The 26122-nt window shown below is 41.7% G+C and overlaps 1 protein-coding gene across 2 annotated transcripts in view; it reads right to left on the bottom strand.

Moving 5' to 3' along the window:
• Window positions 1-478: 478 nt before the first annotated feature.
• Window positions 479-26122, bottom strand: part of mon2 (MON2 homolog, regulator of endosome-to-Golgi trafficking) — a 40035-nt gene continuing 14391 nt past the window's right edge. The window contains exons 4-35 of one of the 2 annotated variants that reach the window (XM_088006493.1): window positions 24461-24592; window positions 22322-22451; window positions 22049-22146; window positions 21623-21748; window positions 21350-21544; window positions 20870-20994; window positions 20299-20438; window positions 19917-20070; window positions 18819-19009; window positions 18524-18605; window positions 17970-18151; window positions 17634-17746; window positions 14963-15067; window positions 14708-14788; window positions 14290-14363; window positions 13602-13692; window positions 13355-13456; window positions 11634-11744; window positions 10241-10416; window positions 10000-10162; window positions 9593-9886; window positions 9043-9241; window positions 7984-8627; window positions 6550-6693; window positions 4738-4755; window positions 4052-4180; window positions 2553-2743; window positions 2403-2463; window positions 2185-2308; window positions 1362-1569; window positions 1007-1089; window positions 479-927 (exon numbers count right to left, since the gene is read on the bottom strand). In XM_088006493.1, coding sequence (XP_087862619.1) covers window positions 764-927; window positions 1007-1089; window positions 1362-1569; window positions 2185-2308; window positions 2403-2463; window positions 2553-2743; window positions 4052-4180; window positions 4738-4755; window positions 6550-6693; window positions 7984-8627; window positions 9043-9241; window positions 9593-9886; window positions 10000-10162; window positions 10241-10416; window positions 11634-11744; window positions 13355-13456; window positions 13602-13692; window positions 14290-14363; window positions 14708-14788; window positions 14963-15067; window positions 17634-17746; window positions 17970-18151; window positions 18524-18605; window positions 18819-19009; window positions 19917-20070; window positions 20299-20438; window positions 20870-20994; window positions 21350-21544; window positions 21623-21748; window positions 22049-22146; window positions 22322-22451; window positions 24461-24592 — 4830 coding nt within the window. In that variant the 3' untranslated portion in view covers window positions 479-763. The remainder of the gene's footprint in view (window positions 928-1006; window positions 1090-1361; window positions 1570-2184; window positions 2309-2402; window positions 2464-2552; window positions 2744-4051; window positions 4181-4737; window positions 4756-6549; window positions 6694-7983; window positions 8628-9042; window positions 9242-9592; window positions 9887-9999; window positions 10163-10240; window positions 10417-11633; window positions 11745-13354; window positions 13457-13601; window positions 13693-14289; window positions 14364-14707; window positions 14789-14962; window positions 15068-17633; window positions 17747-17969; window positions 18152-18523; window positions 18606-18818; window positions 19010-19916; window positions 20071-20298; window positions 20439-20869; window positions 20995-21349; window positions 21545-21622; window positions 21749-22048; window positions 22147-22321; window positions 22452-24460; window positions 24593-26122) is intronic. The other variant, XM_088006494.1, reaches the window with a different exon arrangement.

Raw genomic sequence — 26122 nt, 5'->3', positions numbered from 1 at the left:
TCAGGCATGAGATACCAAATTAAGGTCCTTTTTAGGCCTGAGCAGCTAAGCGCTGCAGCTTTAATTTACTTAAATACTTTGTCAACACTGTATATTCATCCTTCCGGTTCACATCATACTAAAAAATATATAAGAAGAAATGTGTAGCAAACAGATGAAGTGTTTCCCCTGAGCATGCCTTGTAATGAAGCAGACAGCCGATTGGAGAAATGTCCCGTTTATTGTACACAGTCATGTACATCCCTTTTCACACGGCTGGCTGAAGGTGACATGGAATGTTAAAAGATTTGGGGAAGTTTTTTTTATTTGCATAAAATTTTGCAAGAACTTCATTGCTGGAAATGGTGAAAAAACCCCAAAAAGAAATCTGGGTTTTTCATTTGTACTATCAGTTTCTGCCTTTCTTTTCCTTAAGAACATAATCACTGTACATCAATGCGGCATCTTCGGAAGAATGAAACAAACCAAACCCAAGAGCAACACTGCAACTTTCTCTTTTATTTTTGTAGTTGACAGGCAACTGCAGCCAGCCTGAAGGTGAATGGAGGCGGAGGGGTTTAAGTGTCATTAGCTCATATGAAAAGCACACAATGATGCATGTTAAGTCTGGAGTCGTCCGGCCTTCTCTGCGGGGAGGGGAGCTGCTTCGCGTCGTCGTAAATGGAGTTCAATGTCCAAGCACTTGTGAAGCACCCCGGGATAAGAATCCAGATTCAAGATTTCTTCATTATTATAAAAACAGGGAGTGTGAGAGTAAGTCCGGTCAGGACTCTCCGTTCTGGACTTTGGAGATGGGCGGCTGCATAAAGTCTTTAAAGGGCCCCAGAGCCTCCTTCAGGGCTGCGCTCACCTCAGACGAGGAGCAGGTGATGCACTCTACTAACGTGGGGTACAGAGCGATCACCTGAGCCCACGTGTTGCCATCCACTGCATGAAGGGAAAAAGAAGAAGAAAGATTAATAGGCAGAAAGTGGAAGGATGTCTTCAGGCACGGTGAGGAAAATACCGTTTTCTGGCAGAGTCTTTTTAAGCGAGTCCATCAAAGTGCTTATAGCTTTCAAAACGAAGATAATCTCCGTCACTTGCTGCCTGAAAATCATAAGAGGCAAAAAAACGAGTAAGACAGCAAAGTAAATTTATGGTATTCTTTTGTTGATGCCGTTTTCATGTGAGTGTGGAAAAAGTTACTGCTGGTCTAGTTGATAAATCCGAATAAAATACCCCGAAGTTTGTGATTGGCTGAATGTTTTTTTTTAAAAATGGGTGCATCTCCATTAAGCAAATTTATTTCTGTACTTCCAATTTGCACAACTTTATGGTCGAGGGAAACGTGGCGGCTGCGACAAAGCGTACGGACATACCTCGGTAACGGACAGCGTCCGCTCAACCGCTCGTCCTCCACGTAGCGTCGGAGGACGTCCTGGGCCCTCTTGAGGAGCACGGAGAGCGCCATGCGAGAGATGTAGCCCTCCTGAGGGGTGGACACCTTGTTGCTGAAGGAAAACTGGAGCAGCGTCTCGAAGCACACCTTCGAAAACTCTTCCCGCATCCGCACGTCTATCTCAGCCTCTGCGGAAAGAAAAACCACATTGGTATCTATAGAGTTAAACTGACCGCTATCCTTTTGCGACACTTCAGCGGTCGCTGCTGCCACTTTCATTCGACTCTAGTTTGTTTGTCTGGAAAGTCGGGTTTGTTTGGGGAGGTGTGAACGCACGATCGAACTCTGATGGAGGCTAAAAAAAGCAAACGCTAGTCCACGTAAAAAGCTAGGTCTTGGTTTGATTCAAGTGAACTTTGGTGTGGTTCGAATGCATATCTGAACACCTAGCGGACCGGAGACCGCTCCAAAAGCAGGATGTGGACTATAGTGCAAGGCATTCTGGGTAAATACAACCAATCCAATGCACAAGTTTAGTGCTAGCGGGAGAAATGCCTCGTGGTCTTTTACCAAAGACAAAAGAGAAATGCTACACCAGCTAAAATCCGACACCACTCCATTTTTCTTTGTGTCGTTTCCTTCAGTACCTCTTGATGCCTCAGGTTTTTGAAAGTGCTTGGTTCATTTTACACAGTGCAGCATGAAAGCGAATCGCAGCTGAAAAGTAATAAATGTTGCACTTTTAGTCCCCAAACGAACCGAGTCTACCGGACTACCAGGTGTGAAGACAGCCTTAATTTTACCTGTGAACGAGGGAGCTTGGGAGTGAATGGAGCCCTTGTTGAGCATAGCCATGATCTGACCAACAAAGTCTTTGGGGATGAAATTGGCAAATGGTAAAATCTCTGTGCTGATCAACTGGACCACCTGAAAGGAAGGAGACCATTATGATGTAAGGGAAAAGAAAAGAAGCGAAAACGTTTCTGAGATAAGTCACTGGACGCTCGAACAGATAAAATACCTCAACATCGATCGATTCGTTCTGCTGAAACTCCTGAATGGACAGATTATCAGGGGGAGAGCTGAAGAAAAAAAAAAAAACGGTTAGCGCACCACGAGAGCATTCTGAAACCGGCCGTACGCGTCAATGAGATTTGGGGGGAAAACATACCTTTTGGTGAAAAGAAAGTCTTCAAAGGCGTTGGCCAACTCCGGCCACATGGTGTCAAACTTCCCAGACGAGGCATGTTGGCGCGCAACAGGCAACCCGATGGACAGCACCTTGAGCAGAGACGACACGGCGAGCTTCCAGGTGCTCTCCGACGGACAGGCGTACTTCAAACCCAGCGGCATTCTTAAAGTCTTGAAAAAGAGAAAAGAAAAAACAACAATGCAATTTTAATCTTATGAACATTGTTTGAAGAACGATTATAAGAAAATGTATAAAACTTAGAGCAGCTCTGCTGCGTTTGTTCTGATGTTTGTCTTTTTTTTGTTGCTCTTTATGGTTTTTGGATGCTGTGCAACTGGCAGGATTTTTGCTCTTATGTTTTTACTTGCAGATAGTTGATTATGATGCGTAACTGTGGCAACAAGGTATTTTTTATTTTATTTTTTTTTACAACTGGGAGCAACTGATTAGCATCTCAAAAGCATGTAGGATGTGAAAACAAGGACCGTTTATCTAATTATTTATTTACTCATCCATATCTAGTTTCACATGTAACATATTTTGCAAAATCAACATAGAGGACAAGAAAGAAAAAAAAAAGAAAAACGGACTTAGTGACTTCATTAAATCACCCTACTGTAAGGAAATGATGGACAGACTGGCAACGGATGAAACTGCCTGTGGAAAAACTATTTTATGCACAAATGACTTTTAGGGTTCTTAAAAGACATTAGTGATTTTATTTTTAAGTAAAGGACAATGGAGCTACCAACTTTTCATTGTCTTAGCAAAGTGTAGCTAGACTGTTTCCTTATTTTGGTTTAAAAAAAAAAACATGTTGAAAATAATTTTTAAGTGTCATTTAGTTTTTCTTTCCTTTTTTCCCCTTTTCATTAAAATTTGATTTGATTAAGGCAGAAAAATGTTTCCTGAGACATTGGAGAACTAGTTTATTGGAGAACTAGTTTATTTCTTTGGTTTGCAGCAGGTCAGCAGCGAGTTCTGAAGAGAAAAATTGATTTTAATCTTTGCAAATCAGAACCGAGAAAACAACGAGCCACTTTTCAAATGTTGGATGCTTCAACATTAAAGTCCAGATTCTGCCTGCAGACGTTGTGTTGAACGTGTTGGTTGATAACAAATCAGTTCTTTTTGAAACTTTATGTCTGCACAAACTGGCAAGTTACTGTAATCCCACAGAAATGACAAACGTAAAACTAGAAAGAATCACGAGCAAAGACGACTTAAAGGCATCAGATCTGGTACAAAACTAAATGTCCTCCTTACTGAAAATATTCTGCATAATAATCTTAAAAGAAATGAACACTCTGAGGCTAAATAGTAGCATTTATCATAGGCAAACATGATGAAAACGGCTTTGTTATTGTTCCTGTCAGAAGTCAGAACTTGTAAAACTCTCCATGGATTTTATGAATGAATTTCTTTGACTATGCTTCTTAAAATTCACATTTTAGCTCAGATTTATTCAGCATAAATACCTTGATGATATTCTGCAGAACCTTCTCGTTGATGACAGCTTTGTGGCACGCCGTTTTATGGTAAAGGTCCACCACCACCTCCAAGGACCGCTCAGCAAAGGGCACGTAGTTTAAGGCAACCCACTCTGCCTGTGGAGGCAAACCCCCCGCCCCAAAGAAACATTTTACATTAACCTGAAAATCTAAAAATCAGAAAGAAAAGATTCCCTCTTCAAAATCTGGCAACACTGAAAGCGTGATTTAAAGGCACACTTTACAGCAGGAAGGAAGAAACTTTACCGCTGCTATTAGTTTTGCCCCATGATGTTAGAGTCAAATCATCAAAGTGTGCCTTTAAGAAACAAAGAGAGCCACACTCGTGTAAAAAATAAATAAATTAATAAATAAATAAAAGGATCACCAAAAATCACAAAGTCAACTGAAAAATGAACTCCACACGGACGGTGCACACAGAGGCGCAACGACCAGTTAGTGGCAGGCAGAGAGGGGTGGAAGGGTGGAGGAGGAGGGATGGAGTGAGTGTGAGACGCAGATGAGACACGAGAGAAAACACCGAGCGGACCGATTCCTCGTCTGCCGCAGAAGGGAGCTCATCACCGATCAGCTTAGTGCCACTATAGATGAGGGAGGGGGCGGGGTGGAGGAAGGTGGAGGGGGCGGGGCTTGAGGCAGATAGCGAAACTCACCGGTGCAAACAGCTGGATCTAAAATTGGTTATCCGCGGTGAGTGGGTCCGAGAAACAGAATGAGAAGAAGACTGAGATTAACCGGCTGCTTTGAAGCAGAGGAGCTGACTTTGCAGAAAATTAACTATTATGATTGTTTTTATTTTATATATTTTTTTTTTCAGTGGGGGTAGAATAAGTCAGGGATAACTGAGCCAATCAGACGTGAGGAATTAACGTCCACTGTCTTTTCGAAACTTTGCTGCTTTACAACCAAAACCGTCCAAGTTTTTTAGTTGGAATTTTATGTAAGAGAGCAAAATATTTCAGTCTAGACTTTGTGTCTTTTTGTTTGAAACCCTTAATTTATGTCTAAGGGTCAAAATAAATAACATCAAGCGCCAGGCATCACGCAACCCTGCAAGGGTAAGCTAGTATGGACGACCTCACTGTGCATAAGTTTTCCCTTCTCTTCAGATGTAACCACAACTGTCAAAAGTGTAAACATAAAAAAATATAAAATAAAAAAAAATCCTTCAGTTTGCTTACACATCGATGCTGGAGTAAGCAACGTTTGATACTTTACACACAAATGGAATCAAAAGTAAAATCTGTGGCACCAGCAGAGCATTCTGGGATTTGTAGTATTAGCAACACTTCTGCCATCTGGTGGCTGGCTGGTAGAATCTCTTATTAAACCAGTGGGCCAAATATATTTAAACAACAGGCCAAATGTGGCCCATGTGCCTCAGTTTGACACCTATAATCTAAACCATTCATTGCAGCTCTGCCTGCTTGTTTGTTTGTTTTGTGTGTAAAAATGTGAAAACCACATCATGCACTAATGTGGTACTTAATCACACAGAATCTATGAAGGATTTGATCTTAGTAGGACAAAATATCGAAAAGATAACAGTGACGTGAATACTTTTGCAGAACATAAGGTTGTGTGTAGAGTTAGATATCTGAACATCTCTCATCAACATCATCATTAGAATTTAGAAACTGGCAGTCGCCCAGGGCCCCAGGTTTTGGGGAGGCCCACAAGAAAAAGCAATTTATTTTTTGGGGTATTCTACATGTAATTAAACTCTCTGGCTCCTTTCACATGTGGTGTTTTTTTTTTCTTCAATATTGTTGGATTTTCAAAATTTTAACACCACTCAAATATATAAAAAATGATGACATCATAGCATATCTTTCATGAAGCCATCTGCCATATGTTTCAAATCAACCATCCATCAATTCATACATCCTAATGTGTAGCTTTGCATGAGTAAAAGATTGTATTTATTTTTTGGCGGGGGGACTGGGCACCAAAACTGGCTCCAACCCGGAGGCCCTTATTTTTTCTGAACCCGGTCGTGAATCCGGTGGATAACACACAGCACATTATTTTCTGCGAGCATTTTTCTCGACATTTTGTTTGGGTTTTAAATCACAGCGGTTGGCATCATTCTGTGCAGATAACACGCGGCGTCTCTCAGGTCTGAGAACTTGTTGACTGAAGAAATTGTCGTTTCCCAGCGTGCAAACAAAGATGCTGTAGTTAGATGTTTTGTAACTACTGCAATCTCTCTCACAATAATTCAAAGACTAAAGAAAAGTGGCAACACAAGCTAAATTATGTGCATGTTAGGAGCCAAATCTATGCAGGAGGGAGGAATTTTCAGAAAGAAATAGCTTGCAGCTTCTAAAACAACTCCATAAGCATGTGAGGAATAGTTTGATTGGATAGGAGGTTGGATTATATTCAGCCTCCTTTGATGTAACAAACAAACAAAACATCCAGAACACCTGCGTGGAGGTGGCATGGTGAGTCGGAGGTCGTACCTGGTTGTACTTAGCGTTGGCCACGTGTTTGGTTTCCACCCGGCCGTACTGAGGAGGCTTACAGGAAAACTCCACGAAAAGCAGCAGCTGCTCAAAGATGGCCGGGTACATGACCTGCAGGTTCTCAGGGCCCACACAGATGGCCTGCAGCGGGGAGGGAGGAGAGGAACAAACACCGCTGACATTCACCGCAGGACTGCATATTAGATGATGCAAACAAACAATCTTCCCCCGAAGCAGCTCTGAAAACCTGTCCTGCTGAAACCATTTATATCATTACTTTTTTTGACTCAGAGAGCTTTTAACTATTGTTTTTTTTTAATCCTTGACATACGAGGTAAAATAAATCATATAATAACCCATAATTAGGGCTGCACAATTTGGAGTGTTGCAGTAACAATGGCCTGCTTGGATTCAATTAGGGATGCACTGATGGGAACATTTTGAGCGAATATCACTATCCAACACTAACATTGCTGTTATAGTTGATAACTGATATTTACAATGATCAATAATTGCATAGCCAACTTGAAACAAAACAAAAAAAAAACACAACTACACAGCTTATATTGCCCCTCTAATTTAGTTAAACACTCCCAAAATCATTGAATCGCTGACTGGATGTCCAAACAAAAACAACATGATCGACTCCAGTGGCGACCACAATTAGGGGATCGGGGGGGCCATGGCTCCCTCATAAAAACTAGTAGCCATACTGAGTTATCTTTTTCCATGCAGACATAAATGTACAACAAAATAAATAAGCAAAATTATACATTTTATTTACAAATTCTGCATGCTCTGAATATTTTTGGTGTTTTGATACACTTTGAATTCCCTACAGATGTACATCTTTAATGGAGGGTGGGCATTTATCGTGTCATTTATCATTTATCGTGAAAAATTTCTTATAAGAATTTTGATTTATCATTCTAAATTTCAGTTCCTGATGGTAGATAAAAAAAATTTTTAAAAATTGACAGTAAAATCGGAAATGTTATTTTTACTATTTTCTCCACCGTTTGTTCCACAAAAGCATCAAAATCATGATTTAGTGCACTTATTGTGTGCAGTATTTACAAATCAGACTTTTTAAAGTAAATGCCTCTGTAAATCGGAATAATTTTCAGGAGTTGTACTTGTGTTTGTGGTGCTATAAATGCTGTGTCTGCAGTCACAACCATCCAGTTCTCTACAAAATGCGTAATAAGTAGTTTGTTTGTTTTTTAATCACAATCTCTGGTGTTTTCACAATAGCACCATAAAACATCGTGATAAAATTAGAAATCCATATTCCCCACCACTGACGTTTAGCTGTGGAGATGCAAAGCATAGTGGGGACATTTTCAAGAAAGAACAGAAAAGATTCAAATTTACCACAATTAACCCCTTCATCACGATATTCCGCAGCGCCCCAGCTGCGCGCTGCCCTACCTTCTGCAACACATCCAGAGCGGTGAGCACAGCTTCCTGCAGGCTAGTGAGCGTGGCTTCTGTGTAGGAAGGCAGGATGAAGGGCGAGGCGTCGCTGCTTATAGGCACAGACACGGCGCCGTGGAGGATCACTCCCAGCTTCTTCAGGTCGTCCATGCTGAAGTTCGCTTTGATGTGCTGGTAGAGCGCCGGAAAAATCTGGATCAGTGCCGTGAGGAAGGGCTGGCTCGGGATGAAGGCCAGCTTCTCGGCCGGGCCGCTGGGGGGCCTCGTGCTCTCCGTTCCCGCTCGGTACCACGTGTTCCACGCGGACCACCACAGCGTCGAGTCCTCCAGCGCGGACTCCTCCCCCGGCGGCGGCGCCTGCAGCTCTGCGCCGTTGTACCTCGTCAGCCTCTCGACCAGCGAGTCTGAGCGCACCAGGGGTCTGCCGGGGCCAGAGGCGGAGAGCGGGTCGATCAGGACGGGGGGCACGCCCATGGCGGCGAGAGCGTCCCCGGCTTTGTCCGAGTCTTTGACCGGCGTGACGATCTGCAGGATTTCTTGGAAGCTCTTGAGAGCGGCTAGCGAGACCTCGTTGTTTTTACTGAGGGCGGCCGACTGGATGTGGTTCAACAGAACCTCCCAGGCCTCAAAGAAATCCCCTGCGGAAACATGGCGAGACGGTCAGAACCAACAAGAAGTGGCTGTGATTACTAGGGGTGTCCCGATCCGACATCAGCCATAAGAAAAGTTACATCGTCCTGCATCTAAAATCTAAAAGCATTTAGTCCGCCCCAGCATTTCTATCCAGACCCATTGGTTAACAATAAATAGGTCACTTATTCTAAAACTATTGTTCTCTGTTTAAGTAACATCACTAGATTTCTAATGTTCCACACTACAAAATAAGTAACAGAAAATATCTGATTTGTGTTGATATCGTATCAGGTCAATATCGGTATCGGTCGATACGCAAAGCTTCAATATCGGTATCGTATCAGAAGTGACACCCCTGAAGATGATCAACACTTTCATATGAAGCTTTTGCGAAACGAGTAGCGTCTGTTGCAGGCTCACCTAGTTGCTGGAGGAGATACCGCCTCGTGTTGAAAATGCGAGCCACACCGGCCAGCGTCAGCACCCAGGTCTCTGCCCACTGCTTTTCGGCAGTGTCACGAGAGTGGTGGATGAGGATGTTCCCGCCTCCAGACTCGATCTTCTCCTTGTCCGCTGTGGTGGAGGATGTCCTCACACAGTCCAGTAGCTGGAACAAAACCTAAAATACCAAAGAAAGATGCCAAAGAGGAGGCAATTAAAGGAAAAAACTCTGTTTGCTTCAAATTCAAGGTCAAATACTTCTTCAAGGTATAAATGAACTAAGAGAATATCAATGCTCTTAAATTTGATCTAATTGTTTCAGCATAGATAAATTTAATTTATGAGGCTTTAGTAGCTCTTTCGTTTCGTGTCTATTGAGTTTTTAATAAGCGCCACAGAGACCGATTTGGTTCCCCGAGCTTCATGGGACGAGTTGTCCTGTTCTCTGTGCAGAGATGTTTGTTTTTTAATAAAAACAAAAACACACAAAGGCTTATAATACACTGGGGAAAACCCTGCGGCATGCTACCTTCCAGACCACGATGTGCCACGTCGGCTGCTGCAGCAGGGTCCCGTGGGCGGCGATGGTGGAGAACAACGTCTGGCCTGCGCTTTTGCGTACGGCGGGCCGCGGGTCGACGCACAGCTCACCCAGCTTGGCGTACAAACACAACCACAGGCAGTCGAAGGGAGGGGCAGGGTGGAACGGCCTGTTCAGCGTCTCGCCCTTCTCCAGCGCCTGCTTCTGCAGAGCCTCCTCCTCTCTCTCCAGCTCCTGGGTGATGGCCTCCCCTCTTTGGAAGAAGTAATCGGAAATGTTCCACTGTGGATGTACATGGAACGGAGGACAAAAAGGGGATTTATCTCCTCGTCAGGACGCGAGTTAGTGCATCGTTCACTGAACACGACTGTGGGAAATGACGAGTGAAAGTTCACCAGCAGGCCGATGGAAGTAAGGCTGATGTTGAGCTCCTGGTTCTGAAGGCCGAAGCTGCCGGCCACATCCACCACAATCTGGAGGCACGTGCAAGGCATTGTGGGGAGGAAGTCGGTCACCACCAACTGCAGGCACTGGAAGGCTGTTCGGATCAACGATTCGCTGAGAAAACAACAGGAATCAAAGGTCCGTGTCAGTAAAACGCCAGCAGCCGACCGCCGCCACGTCCGTTGTTCTTACCCTTGATCGTTGCGGATAGCGCCGATGACGCCCAACACGAGGGGCCAGGCGGGGCCGAGGCTGTCGCCCTGACTCTGCAGGATCTGAAGGACGCACTCCAGCTGTTTCTGCCGAATGTCGGCGTGTAACACGTTGGACAGCTCCTTCAGGGGGTTCAGCAGCAGCAGCTGCAGCCGCTTTGGGGAGAGGAAGAACATGACTAGGGCTGAAACGATTAACCGGATTAATCGCGATTAATTCATTATTCAAATAATCATTAACTAATTTAGCAATCGATTAATCTATAAATTGAATATAAAGGCTCAAAAAAGCCATTTGCTGGCAAAAACAACATATTAAGTGGAATACTTTATAGGTTATATGGGAAATCTGCAGAATGTGCCAAGTTTTCTTATCCGATTAATCGATTAATCGTTAAAACATTCTGTAGAATAATCAATTACTAAAATAATTGTTATTTGCAGCCCTGCACATGAAAATCGGTTCTTGATTTGCAAATCTGCAATTTAAAAGCTGGCAGGTGCAGTCATAGCAACGCCACAAAATTATTTCCCCCATGTCCCTCAGAAATAAGATATGCAGGTATTAGAAGATGATGATGCAAATAATAACATTGAGGATTGGGCTCATTCAAAGTAATGAATACATTTGAACGGCCTGCCTGAGGAATGTGACAGAGGTTACAAGAATGATCAGAGGTTCCTGAACCCTGGAAAGCTAAACTAATAACCAAACTAATGAAAATAACAGATTAAAAACATAAAAATCTTTGTTGTCTTTTCAATAACTGTGCAGCAAAAAGTTTTTCAATTGAAAATCTTGCTTATTTTTGTCAAAATATCGTTAATTACATTAAGGAGTGTTGACATATCAAGTTTACAGAATAAATATCCACAAATTACGAAAAATCCACAAAAATGGGCATAAACATCTTACAGAATCAGCCTAAAATATAAATGCAATGTATATCTATGATGGTGAAATGAACCCATGCACATCGACTACTAATATTGATATGTTTTTCTCCGAGTTTTGCAGATCTATTCTTTTGCACAGTTGTTGTGTCCGGCCTTAATGGTGTCGCCTGTATCTGCTTCAGCGAGGTAAAGGTCACCAAGTCTCACAGCACAAGATGACGGTGACATTTCTTATCTCGTTTTCTTGCAGTTGGCAGACGCGTGCTCGTCATGGTTACTACGTGACAGCGGAGACTTTCTAAATGTCAGCATCACAAACAGCCAATTTGAAGGACAAATGCAGAAAAAAAGTGCATTAGCAAAGTCTAGGAATTTTTTTTTATATACATATTTCTCCATAAAGTTTGACATTATTTACCGCAAAAACAAGAAAAGAAGAAAAAAAGAGCATCTTTTGAGCGTGTGATCAAGCCTACCTGATTTTGGGCGAGCGGAGGGTTGTGTTTATAGGAGAGCCCGGCTTTGATTAGCGCCGTCAGGGCCTCGGCCCCCCACTCCCTCATTCTGGAGTTTGGGTGCTGGCAGACCTACAAGAGACACGAAAACATCAGACGCATAAAAGATCAACCTGCAGCTGTAGATTAGGTTGTTACAGACGAGGCAATGTTGGGAGTGTGGATACACATGGAGAGGCCTGGATGAGTAGCAGAACAAATACACAGCTGGATCTACCTCTGTAATTGTAAACAGGTAGACATTTTAGCAATGAAATGACAAATTCAGAATCCAGATGATCCATGTGTATCATTTTGTGTCCACATAAAGCTCAACATTTTAATCACATTCTGCATTTGGAAAATAATAATAATAATAAAAAAACGTGGTAAAAGTATGAATCGTAGCATAGTTTCTTCAAACTATGAAGGAATTTGAATAAGCGCGCAGGGAAAGATTTCAGATAGGCAGACTTTGAAGGTGCACATTTAGATTCTTGCTGTGTGATGAATCAGATTAACACGGCAAACAAACTGCGGACACATTCTGACATTCAGCGCCGTCTCGGATCCAACAAGTTTATGTCGGACAGCGAGAGAGAGAAGAAGAGAGAGACATGAGGGGAAAAAATAAACGAGAAAAAGAAGTGGTCCAAAAAAATAATAGCTTACCTTCTGCAAAACAAACGTGTGCAAAAGAGAGGGGGAGATAAGGAAGATGTAAAGAAACCTTTCAACACTCTGAGACAGATGTCCAAATGTAGAAATGTTACTCAACACTTCTGACATATTTTGTCACGGTACAACTATAAACTTTAATGCAGATTATTGATATGTGTATGTTAACTGTGCTTTCTTCCAAAATGAAAACAAAAAACTATTTTAAAACCATATATCACCTTGGTTCCACTTCACAGGTAACTCTACTTTGTCTTTAACATAAAATCTCAACAGAGGTCATTAAAGATCATGGTTTTACCGGGACACAGTGTGGAAAAATTCAATGAGTATGAAAACTTTGTCACTTTTTATTGACACTTCCTGCATTATTTCACAGGGCAAAACATAAAGGCTATTATGGGTTTACATTAGGTTTGAAAATATTTGAAAAAATGTAAAGATTTATTGACATGCAAGTAGGGATCTGAAAATTTGGGCCAATACCGACATCCGATATTAATGTAGATTAATATCCAATATTTTATATATCATGTATATTTAAATTACATTTCAATAAAAAAATAAAATTAAAACACCACACTGCTGACGTTGCTAAACAGTCAATAATTCTGCCTCATTATCACACAGCCACAGAAAAACAACCCCAAAATTACCTCAAACACTTACACTGATGTGAAAAAGAAGGCAGAAACAACGGTTATCAATATCTGCCCAGGTACAAAAAAATGACTAAAATCGGCCGATAACGATGTTGGCGCTGATATACATCAGCAAAATGTATACAAGTCCTTGCAGCCTTCCAGTCTGTCAATGTAAACAGGGCATTTTAAGTAAACAGTAATTGAGCTTTCTGCAGAATCACTTTCTAATATCTGTTTGTGCAAACATACCATAAGATAGTGTTGTTTCATTTGGCATATTTGTGGGGGGAATAATGAAATGTTTCCAACTGTTTCCCACTAAGCGTCTCGGCCTATTTTTAGCCGTCATTAGTGGGCGGGCTTAACGCAGGTAAAGGTTACCTCTAACAGGTGTCCTGTCAGGGGTCTCCACAGGATCTCGATGCGGTCCATGTTGACGAGGCCAGTCTCCAGCAGCTTAGCGACGGCGAACAGAGACGGCTCCTGAACAACGGCCAGAAAACAAGACGCATGAAAGTATTGGAAGTAGCGTGAAACAAGATGTGAGGCAATGCAGATGTAAGATTGGATTTTAACCAGTGGAAACTCAAAAAGAGAAAATATTGGTGAGTTGGAAAACTTTTCTTACCTTATTATTTCCATAAGCCATTTCCATGGCCTCCAGAGAGAGGGAACAGAGCGCATTGATTAAGTGATGCAAAGACACGTCATCCAGGTACCTAATAAAAAAGTACATATTTTAAAATTGTTTTACTTTAATAGTAAAAGGTAAACTGTAACTATAAATGTGACTAGGGGTGAACATTTATCGTATTGTTTATCATTTATTGTGATAAATGAATTATGATAAGAATTTTGACTTATTGTTGTCACAATAAATTCCAATTAATTGTTTAAAATCCCCGAAAACTGTCTGAATTGTTAATTTTACTATTTTTTCCACACTGTTTGTTCAGTAAATGCCAATAAATTTTAAAATCTGACTAAAAACAGTTACAATATTCATCTAGCTGATATAAATCACATTTCTTTGTGTTACTGGTATCCTAAAGAAGCAAATGGGAACGTTTTTCAAGAGCAGTATTTGTGTTTGTGGGGCTAGAATTGCTGTGACACGCAGTCACAACCACACAGTTACCTAAAAGTAAATAGTTCTTATCGTCACTTTTATTGCTATCACAATAGTACCACTAAATATTGTGCTAAAACTTTAAGTCCATATCGCCTAAATGTGATGCTGATTAGCTGAAAACATATTAAACTTATACTAAAATCAATACTAAATTTGACACCATTGAAGATTGAAAAATTCTTACTGTGAGCTTTCAAAGAGTCGGGACAGGATGTTGGAGATGACGGGCAGATCCGTCATGACTGCTGTGGTCAGCACCTGTTCACATTCACAGTCAGTTAGCTCAACGTAAAAGGTGGCAGCAAAGATTACGACACCTGCAAACAAAACGTCCGGGGCCAGAACTTTATCCAGGAGAAAGGACAGTTTTCTGGGATGAACAGAGACGCATATTGACTATGAATTCCTTAACGATTTATTGCCAGATATGAATTTCCCCCATGATCTTTTTATCTTCTAGGCCACATTTCCAATTTTTCGGTCATTTCTGTTGACTGCTCCTGATGTTAGCACCTACGCCACACACAGCCGTCGCCCTAGACAAAGTAGTAGAAGAGGAGAGAATAATTTTCCTATGTGAAAAAGACGGAAACAAAACTCACCGTACTCGGTCCCTCCACGGCTCGCCCCGGTTTCAGGGCTCCGCCCACCGCAGGCTTTAGTCCCAGGATCCAAACTAGATGCTGGGAGAGAAAGAAAAAGCTGTCAAAGTTGATCCGACGCCATCCATCACAGAGCAGATTCATGAAATAAAACAATGGAGATGTATGTCTCCATTGGTTTATTTGTACAAGTATAAGGTATGTAAAGCCTTCAACTCCCTAATCAAATTACACGAGTGACTAGGTGTGTCGTACCTGGAGGGTCGCCAGCACCAGCTGCCACGACGTCCCCAGCACGGTGCCGTGGCAGTGAGCCAGGTTCAGCAGCGTCCTCATGCACTGGATGTTTTTGGCAGTCAGCTGAAATAAAAGCGAGATGATTATTTACACGGTGACACGCTTAGCGGACACCTAAAACTAAAACAATCTGAACGAATGACGGAGCATGTGGAGTGAAAACGGCACATGCTTCGTTTTCACCGCTACAGTTAGACTTGATAAAACATTTTGCTGGGTGATAAATTGCGATAAACGATAATATTGTTGTTTTGACAACTTTTTCGAGTAAATTATTGATAAATGGGAAAAGTAATGCAAGTTCGCCCTCTCTCATAGACGAATACATTTTCATTTTGTAAAGATCACTTGGCACTGGGACTGGAAGACATTTTAAACACCCCAAAATAAAACAACAACCAAAAACAAAAAAAAACAAAAAAAAAAAAACAATCACACACATGTGAAACCATTAAAAAAAATTCATTATGATGTTTCTGTAAACAAAAATGCTCTTCAAAATTGTTGATCATGAAAAAAAAATTGACTCAATTGCCTTCCTGCTGTTAAAGGGAAATAATGAAACATTAGGCGTCGTAAAAAAAGCTTTTAATATTAAAAAAAAAAGATTATTAGTTGCCATTTTTACCACTTTATATTTCTAGTATTACTGAAAAAAGCAGAACGCTTCATTAGCTTAGATTTCCAAAAGGCTGCCAACATTTCTTTGTCCAGAACGACAGGCTGAGATTGAAAACTTAAAACAGGGGTGTCAAACTCAATTTCACCAAGGGCCACTTCAGCATATTGGCCACCCTCAACGGGCCACATTGACGGTACAAATCAGGAGTGCATCCCTGCTAAAACACCCCAGACAAAAGGTTGACTTCTCTCATTCAGTTCTGTAGAGGCTTATAATGAGTCAATGGTCCAGGTGTGTTAGAGAAGGAATGCATCTAAAGTTACAGATGCTAGCTCTGGAAAACTAGACTTGGCCACCTCATCTCTGAACTAAATGCGTCTTTCTGACCGGGAGCTGACAGCGTGTTGAAGAGTTATGGACCGGACGCTTTGGAGCGTCTGATTAGGAAGCGCATTACAAACCTTTGGTTGAAATGGCGCGTTAAATTCAAGTTTCCATTCCAGACCAGAGAAAACTAAAGAGAATGCAACGTTGTTTTAATCCATTTGAGGAGCCGGCAGCGGATTTAACAAATGGAGCCTTCTGGGTTCACGTTACACAGGAGAGCGGCGTTCTGGAGGAGCTGCAGACGTAACATCTGTCCGTTTCGGAGAAGCGAAACCACGCAAAAAAAAAAAAAAAAAAAAAAAAAAAAATCCTGGTAAAAGCGCACACCGGACCGCGCAGGGTAAAACACTCTCAGAGTTCAGTTGATCTGTTTGGATCAGACAGATCCAACTGACTGATGAATTAGCGCAGATTTTTCTGCAGATGGAAACCAGGAGGAAGTTGTTCAGACCCCAGCGGGTGATGTGATGCTAATGTAAGTGAAGTCGCTTAATTTAATTTATTAAAAGTTATTGGGGTGGTTTTTGTCACTACGGAGAAAAATGTAGATACATTTATCTGCTTAATTTGTGATGGGATCTGGATTCACGGTGAATATTAACTAAACCGCATAAAATGAGACTAAACAGCCGATGTTAATATTATTGTAATTTCACGGATAAAAATAGTACATGACCGATTTTTTTATGTTGTTGGTCAAGATAACGGATAACAAAAAAAAGTCTAGCGCGACCTGCCACCCTGACACCAACTCACACACATCTTCATTCACAGTCTTACTTGTAAATCGATTTTTCTTTTCTTGGACGTTTTGATGTTAGCTTGTTGATGTCTCAGTTTTATTCGCTGGAAAAATCAATAAGCAGCTTGAGGTGACTCTGCTGCTCTCTAGTGGCGAGAAGTCGTAATGTTGGCTGGTAATAATCGGAATGCATTGTGGGAGATGTAGTTTGTAGTCAATTCGTGCTCAAAACCTATTTTAAGTCAAGCATCGGCCTATAAAATGCTGGGGCGGGCCACATAAAATGACATGGCGGGCCACATGTGGCCCGCGGGCCTTGAGTTTGACACATGTGACTTAAAAGAATAAAGTTGAGCAACTTTCAGGAACTTTATGTTGGTATTGTGTTTGATTTTGTGGAATGGAAAAGATAAAAACATTTTCCGTGAAAGATAAATAAATATATGAAATTGTTTGGAAAGAAGAAAAAGGATAATTGTTGAATTGAACATTTAGTTAATCGGTTAATTAAAAAAAAAAAAACTTATTAGTGGAGGCCATCAACAAAACTCTAAGTGTTTTCATTTTGTTTTTAGAAAGCTTTTGAGTTTGTGAACTTTCCCTAAAGTCAGTTTAGGGTTTTTTTCACATCAGTTATGCAGATGAGCGATTCTACCTTTTTTTGAACTTCTTTAAATTTTATTTAAGTCGCAGAGAACTGGACCCGACCAGTTTTGCTCATTAGTTTTGGAGAGAAATTCTCCATTATTAACAGCAACATCTGAACTTTTGGGAAATTTTCTTAGAGCCCAGGTGGCAAAATTTGCTTTGATTCAAAATAATAATAAAAAAGCCTTCTGTGTATATTTAAAATATCAAACGTGTAAGTGCGTCCTCACCACCACGGTGCCTTGCGGCTGAGCGGTGAGCGGCTGCCCGACGGCCACCACCTGCTGATGGGACTCACTGGAGGGGCTGATGATCTGCACGCTCTGGCCCTGGATGGAGTAAGCTGTGGAGAACACAAGCACACAGACGGCAGCTAAGACTTCAGCGATGCTCTGCAAAACGCGCAAACAGGCTTTAAGGAAAACTTTCCAAAACAAGACTCCAATGTTTCTTTGGAAAGCTTAGATCCACTGAAAATCCAAACTTAATTCAGTGGATTTGTTGTGAACAAACAGTAGTCGGCTTGAGATTGTCTCTTTGTGTGGGTAAAAACTGTGTGTGGGAACCTTTGCTGGAGAGATTGGAGGTGTTGCTGCTCAGGACGGTGAGAGCGTAGTGGGGCGGCAGAGAGGCCTTGCAGATGGCTGTGATGAAGGCGTCGCGAGGCGTCACCAGGCCCAGGCGGCCGCACAGCGACGCCATGGTCATCTCCGCCTTCAGGATGTTCTCCGTCGCCGCCTCGTCGGTGCTGGAAGCATAAACATTTACGTGGTTATCGTTTAGCACATAAAAGCCCAACTACGTCTCACAAGTCCAAAAAAATCCCAAAAAACACATCATGCAAAGGAAAAAGACATGTATAAGTCACTCTGGACTATACAACTATGAGAAAAAAATTGACTTATAGTCCAGAAAATACGGTAATTCTAAACTAATGCTAACTTTTACACATTTTGTGTCACAACTACTAACTTCAGGTCATTTTATTTCATTTTTTGGTGAAGGTCTGACATAATTATTTGACAGATAAGTATTATCAAGCTATACTTATCAAACTATATAAGTATAGCTTGATAAGGATGATTTTCTGTTTGAATAACAACTAATATTTTTTTCTTACCTTGCATCGAGCAGCAGAGACAGGGCAGCCAGGAGACCACACCAGCTGGCGTTGACCATCTCCTCCCAAACCAAGTGGGCCCCTGAAAAGAAAAACGAGATGCTAACTGGATTTTAAATTGCTTTGGGAAATTAAGAGATGTCTGTATTTCTATTTCATATGTCACTCTTACAAGCATATTACTGACAATCTAAGGTTACAGAACCTTTTGTTGAAATCTTTTAGCCAAAACTCTACCTGTCCACATGCAGTCGTCACATTTAACACAAATATCAGAGGAAGCTTTATTTCCCACCTGGCTCTGGTTTCCATTCCTGCTCAGGGTGAGTCTCCCTGAACTCTGCAGCTGCCTCCTCCTCCGTGGTCAGCTCTCTTTCGATCATGGAGGTGATGCCCCTCACCAGGTCCAGCAGGGCGCTGAAGGCCACCGACATGGCGTAGCCCTCTGGGATGGACGGAGGCTCCACCTTGTCCAGCATCTCCAAGCTGGGTGGGGGAGAAGGTCGAGACCGAATCAGATGCGAAAACATTCAGCTTCACTCCAGCATAAAGCAGATACGGGTTTGATTTGATTATTGCAAATCTGTTGATCTATTGTGGTTAATTAATGATTATAACAGTTTAATGCAGAATAATACTGGAAAAAAAAATCAGGTCTGGATACAAGCATAAAAATTTGTATAGTCACCCCTCAGGTCAGATGGTTTTAATATTTACCATTAGCTACTTAGATTGTAAGACGATGGCAATTTTTCAAGATGGCTGCCGTTTACAAGGCTTTTAAACCATTTATTGCCACAAAATGTTACCCATTTGGCGAACCAAACTGTTTGGTTAGCCGTGACCACAACTGGTAACAACTGCTGCTGATTTTAGTGCAAACATATATTCTCCAGTACAACCATTTTGAAAAATAACCACAAGAAACAGAGAAATAGGATATCAAGGAAAAATATATTACTTCTATGGTTCAAAATGCAAACAGTAATTTTAGAGCAAAAATTAATTTTTCATGACATTCATGGTGACTATTATGAAAAACAGAAAAGCATCTATAAATGTGATTTCTACGGGTACAATTATGTATGATTTGACACAAAAAGTCTTCAACTGTGATAAATGTCGCCAGTTTTAGTGAGACAATAAATTTTCCTTGATGACCATGGCAGCCATTATGAATTTTTCGGTGGCTAACATTTGTTTTTTCAAACCAGCAAGCTGCTGGGAACATCTGCAGCTAGTTAGGTTCTTGTATCCGCATGTGGAAGATCCTGCTGAAATATTCAATTATCAGCTGCACTACTAGTGGAGTTTCACTACAGCCATGTTCTGTGTGTACAGAACATATGTTGTCAGTTTCAAAAGTGTAATAAACATGAAAGGAAACCCTTACTAGGTGGCCTTGGCGCTGCCCTGGATGCTAACAGTCATGAGGGGGATCCAGGTGCCGCGGTATTCGAACGCAGCCTGTGTGGTCAAGGTGCCGCCGCCCCCTCCTGTGCCCGGAACACCCTGAGCCGAGCCCTGGACCCCTGACCCTGACCCACCTAGAGAGGAAGAGTGACGAAAATAGAAAAACATTAAAAAAAACATGTGTACTTCCTACAAAAGCAGTTTTATTTAAAGCGTTTCACTGTTTCAAATAGACAATTTCTAACAGATTTTACATTTAAAATGCACCTACATTTATTTTATAAGATCAAATTTCAAAGGCCTTTTAACACGTTTTCTTTTCTTTAATATTCAGCACCAACTTAACCATGAAGGTAACTAACCAGCAGGCGCACTGACAGCAGCAGCGTTGCCAGCGTTTGGGACAATAAAAAGGGACTGAATGAAGGATCCCAGAGCGTTAACGATATCTCTGAACACCTTGGTGGAGTGCTGCTTCATGTCGTAAGACTGACAGAAAGAGCTGGAGAGGGGGAACACTTTGTTAGAAACACACACAAAACAAGGGACCAACAAAATGTGAACACTCGAGGAAATGAAAACAAGAAAGAAAAAAAGAATGGCAAACATCTCAGTGCAGTGGCGCCCCCAGAGAATTTCAATAAGGGTGTCCAGACCAGGCCAGTAAAAATAAATAATATATATATATTTCATATATGTATATTAATACAAATTCATACATTTATTTATTCATTTATTGGGTTTTACATTAATGTTTTGATTTAAAAAAATGACTCTGTATGTCTTTCTATGACCTGGACATTTTTTTCAAGATGGGACCACGGCACCTTTTGGACTCCCCACTGATCGCCACTGATCCTCAGGTCAGATAGACGAGGAACAGGATCAATTTAAATGAAAAGAGTGAATGCGTATAGATAAACGCGTGTTTACCATAGTAAATGCGGCTGCACACACAGCCTATGGACTGATTCTACAGCGACGGCTCGGAGCCACTGAGGCTTTTCCCCGTCAAGAAACTTCACCAGCAGAGACAGGAAGATCTCACATTCAGTCACCTGTGAAACAGACACAAGCAAACAGGAACATTTCACACATAATCACTGGTTTTAGAGGAATTAAAACACATCAGTTCATCTAAGATCACCAGTATTCACTGTGCGCAACCATTCATTCATCCTCCATTGTTGTATTCAGTTTAGGCTTCTGTTCGTTATCAAGGTGGACAGATGTATAACACAGAAACTGAAGGAACAAACGATGCTGATCGCATTTAGAACTTTTAAATTAACAGGTCCAAATTCCAGCTTTTTTGAAATATCTAATGTACTTTGTATCAAAACTCAAAGACATGAGTGAAATATGCACAGAAACAATCCATCTGGGATCAGGTTTGGTAAACTGAGTCCTTACCAGTAAGCTGTAGAAGTGTTTAATGAGGACTGAAACCACTCGCAGCAGCCTCATGCAAATGGGAAAGTAGGGTTTCTCCACGGGTGCCGGTGGAGCGGCGGCGCCAGAGCCCTGCCGGAACTTTATGTTGGGCGAGAAGAGCTTGATGACAAGAGGGCACACCCTCTCTTTCAGCAGGAAGCTGAACTCCTGGTGCTTTGGGAGACAACGCAAAATTAATATAGAGACACAGAAATAACATCTTTATTTACCTCAATAAGAGAGAGGGCGTACCTGTAAGAAAACAGCAGGGAAATCGTTCAGAACCGACTCCAGCAGCTCCAGGCCAAACGTTCGGGTCATTTCAGTCATTCCCACCAGCCAGTAGGGGGCGTCAGCGTTCACCAACTGGCACAGGTCCTGCGGGCAGAAGCATCTGGTACAATAGAGAGTTGTATCCAACTTGCAGAAACAGTGCACTGACTTAGCTCTGGTGGGAGAACAGAGACCCTCGCACACAGAGAGGCATTGTGGGTAATCAACACCAGGCAAAGCGTAAGAAAACAAGGAGCCATTGAGAAAATTCTGACAAGAGTAACAGCTTTAAGATCCACATAATTATGATGATAAAATTAGACATTTTCACTTCTTTCTTTAGATAATCTCAAACACTCATGATGGAGAGGTGGGTGGAGGACTGCTGCCTCCTGGTGGACTAACCTGAAACAGCATGTATGCGTCCTTGGCGCTGGGCCTCAGGGTGCTGACGGAGCGTCGGTTGGTGTTTCCCTGGACGGGAGGAGGCTGCTCCGCAATGCCTTTAGTCCAGATACAGAACATTGTTACAACATTTAAGCCACCACAGCTTTTAGATCCAAGCAGGAAAAACAAACTGTTAAAATTCAGATCTACGTCTCTTTAAAGCAACAACAGCAGCAAATCTGAAACTGTATCTTTGTTCCGGCTCATTGTTTTTTTTTTAATCATGCAGACCTTTGAATCGCTCGTCTTCAGCGACCATCCTCTCAAAGACGACGGTGACGACTTGTCTGACGGTGGCGGCCGCCGTGTTGTTGGTGATGTTGTCCTTGGTGAAGTGGAGACGGAAGCACAACACGATGGCCTGAAAACGACACAGGAGACTCTTCAGAGACGTGGAATATGTACATCAATGCATCAGAGCTGCACCACTTTAGCACTTCCAGGAAAAGTCCAAGCAGCATTTGTGGGATTAGGGTTGTGGCAATGTGTATCGAATTGAGAAACGTTTGAGTTACCTGGGTTCACACCAAACAGCTGGTTGACACGTCTATAGGTTGTTAAAGACTTGATAACCCCAACGTGCTGCTTCTCTTTGCTGTTTTACTGACTGTTGTTTGGCTTATTCTGAATGGTGACGAAGAGAAATAATCGTGTGTGTGTGTGTGTGTGTGTGTGTGTGTGTGTGTGTGTGTGTGTGTGTGTGTGTGTGTGTGTGTGTGTGTGTGTGTGTGTGTGTGTGTGTGTGTGTGTGTTAGGGTGTAAGTTCTGGAGGAGGAGTTTCAGTAGAAATTCCTAGAAATTTTGATAAACTTAAAAAGTAAAATAGATAAAACTGCTTCAGTAACTGTAAGAAGATCAGAAAGCAGGATAAAATAAAGACTATAGAAAATGAGGGATGAACTGACAGATGGATGAAAGATAAAATGGATGGAATGATGGACGATCAAAAAGATGGACGAAAAAGACGGATGAATGGATGGACAGATGGCTACATAAAAGAAAAGATGGACAATGGACCTTACCAAGCTCCGCCCAGAAACGCCCCCTAAAATCCCACGTGGCTGCATGTCTCACAAACAAAGCCTCGCGGAGCTTAGTATCTATGTAAACATAGCATCTTTCATTTCGACTGACTCTGCAGAGTATTTCTGAGTCGATTAGTGTAGCATTTCTGCTGGATTTTTACAAAATATCAGCCACGACAATGGACAGGGAAACCAACAAGTTCATGTCATCTTTTTTGGACGACATCAAGGTGTTTGAGCCACGCGATGCCTCCAACATTGTGCGCGTCGCAGCGAAATGCTACCGGTTGATGAGGAAAACAGCAGATCCTCACACCCTCAGCATAAATATAGCTGTGGACAAGATCACTGATGCCTATTGTTCTTGCAAGGCTGGGTAAGTCGGGCATTCATGGTTTTGAGGGTTACTTTTGAAATCAGTGATTTCTGTTGTTGGCAAATGTTTGAGTGTGTCTAGGCCTGATACTCGGTAGTCGGTGCTAGCGTGGCTAACACGATTACAGTTTAGTAAAAAGCCTTTTCAGGTAAAATAAAATCTTTAATGTGAGTCAGATACGGTACACATTGCATATTGATCTGTTCAGCAAACGGAAGACCGTGTAACAGACAGGCTATAAGGTGTAGAAGTTGTATCGGTACTGCCATTATGCTGTACTTAGCTAAAAGGTTTTCATAATGGATGTGTTAATTATTGACTTTCTTCTTTTCAGACTCGGGGGTCATTGTTCACACATTATAGGCCTCCTGAAGACCTTACAATATTTCAAACTTCAAAATTATTACAATATATCTTATTGATCCTACGACGGTTGAGCTGCAAATGCGGTCGTGCACAAGCTTTGATCCAAGCAAAGCATTCCGTTTCAGATTTTGGAAATCTGTGAATTTTAGTTCCACAAATACGATCAGGATACCTGACATCGCCTGAACAGATACCCCACTGACAGTGGAGAACCATTCTTTTTCGAGTCCTGACGCAAAAACTTTCTGCCGGTCTGCTAGTCCACAATGTACATTAGCCTGTGTAGCTTGTGTTTGTGAGACGGTCACGCACGTGGTAGCTGCGCTGGGACGTGAAATGGGCATTAGCCAATGAAACGCGGCCCCTGTGGTAAGGTCCATGGATGGATAGATGGATATCTTTGGTAGCTACTTAAAGGGGCAAGACACCAAAAACTCAAAAAGCTAAAATGTATTAAATTAATCATCAAAATAGTTTTGACTAAGTTGAGAATGAAAGTGAAAATTATTCACATCAGAAATAATTCAAGCTAAGGTACGCCACCTTCGCATCAGGGTAGAGTAAAAGAAGGACACTTATGTCATGATTGTGTTGACCTTTTACCTTTGAGAGGACTTCGTCGTGAACAACCGTGTTGGTGGTCAGCAGGACCAGCACCGTCTGCAAGAGCTTCAGCTCCTCCAAACCGTTCTCCATCAGCTGCCACAACATGTTGATGATGTTCCCTGCAGCCGCCTGGCACACGCACAAAAAGAACCAGAGCAAACGTCAAGCGTTGGCGCAGACATGTCTGCACATCGGCACGCATGAACCGCTCGCTTTATGCAGAACCCGCCACGTTCAGCAGACACACAATAGTGAGAGCAGCTGCTTCCTGACGCCAGCAACCAAACATCAGACACCAGATTTAGCCGTGTGTTAAGGCTGATGCTGACACCAAGTGACACTGCATGTCCTTTTATTTGACACGCAGTTTTTTTAAAAGTCTACGTAAAATATTGTGAGATCCAATTAAACGATCGACCTCAAAACCCAAATGGGAAACAAAGAAAAGCCAGTTTTTTTTTTTCCTTTTGAAGCATTCTCTGTCCTGTGAGGAATGAAAACTTATATTTCTAACAAAGAACCTGAAGCATCTCTACTATGAAAACATCAGCTTCCAGATAATTTGGCAGATTTTTAATCAGATATTGAAAACGATTCTAGATCAGGAGTCGTTGCAATGTGCCCAATCTATTAGGGTAGATCTATTCTGTCTAATTCTCTGATTTCATGTCATGCTTAATTATCTATTTTACTTTATATTTAGCATTCCTAAAAGCACTTTATGCACCATTTGAAAGGTTTGATGTTCATTTTAAATGTTTGATCAAGGTGGTCAACCTTTTGTTTTTGTCCGTTTCTGTTTCCTTAATATTTATTTCACATTAGTTGTGGCACTGACTGAACAAATTAAAATTGTGTTGTTTTTACATGTTTGACCAGGCTTGTGATGCAGAATTATGTCTATATATAAAAGATTTAAATCAATTCAGCTCTGTTTCTATCGTATCGGTATCGGCCGATACTAAAATTCAGATATCGGTATCGGAAGTGAGACAGGTGGATCGGTGCATCCCTACTTACAATAGCTGTGTGTTTATTTTCAGTGGAAAACTTCCCGCTTTTACATTTTGCAGCTCGCCTGACCTTTCGTTCCCCCTTCACTCTCCTCAGGGGTTTGTCATTCAAACTGTGACAGCCTGCTTTTCTGATACTCATTTCTCTCCGGATGAGACATGTTTGCTGTCTGGAGGCGGATGTCTCAATCTGACGACGATGGCAGTGCTGCTTCAGTCTTGTACCAACCAGATGCCTTATTAGGTGTTGCCATTAAGGGTTCATTCAGAGCATCTGCTGCCCAATTACAGCATTTTTTTGTTAAGAAATTTCACCTGACTCCAGTTCTTCCCTTAAGACTGCCGCCACATTGTCTCTAAATGTCAAAAGTAAGATTAAAACCTCTTGAGTGACACCTTGAGATGTAGCTTGGCTTTGTCCCATGAGGCCCTGAACGCTGAAACGTATAAAGTGAAGAAACAGAACAAAATGTCTGTTTGGTATAAGGAGGTTTTGTTTGCTCACTGTTATTTTTCATAAAAACACAGAATCTTCTAAATAAGTCTAGTATTTGGTAGTTGGAGAGAAAAGTAGGCAAAACATTTATAAGAAAAATGTGAAGAAAAAAACTGCAACTTCACAAGGGACATTGGTAGATGTTGTTTT

This window comes from Poecilia mexicana, unplaced genomic scaffold (genome assembly GCF_051168715.1).
Source record: "Poecilia mexicana isolate PSO_F unplaced genomic scaffold, ASM5116871v1 scaffold_6, whole genome shotgun sequence".
Taxonomy (NCBI): Eukaryota; Metazoa; Chordata; class Actinopteri; order Cyprinodontiformes; family Poeciliidae; genus Poecilia; species Poecilia mexicana.
The sequence above is the reverse complement of the archived record's forward strand: the minus strand, read 5'-3'. Positions and strand labels throughout refer to the sequence as shown.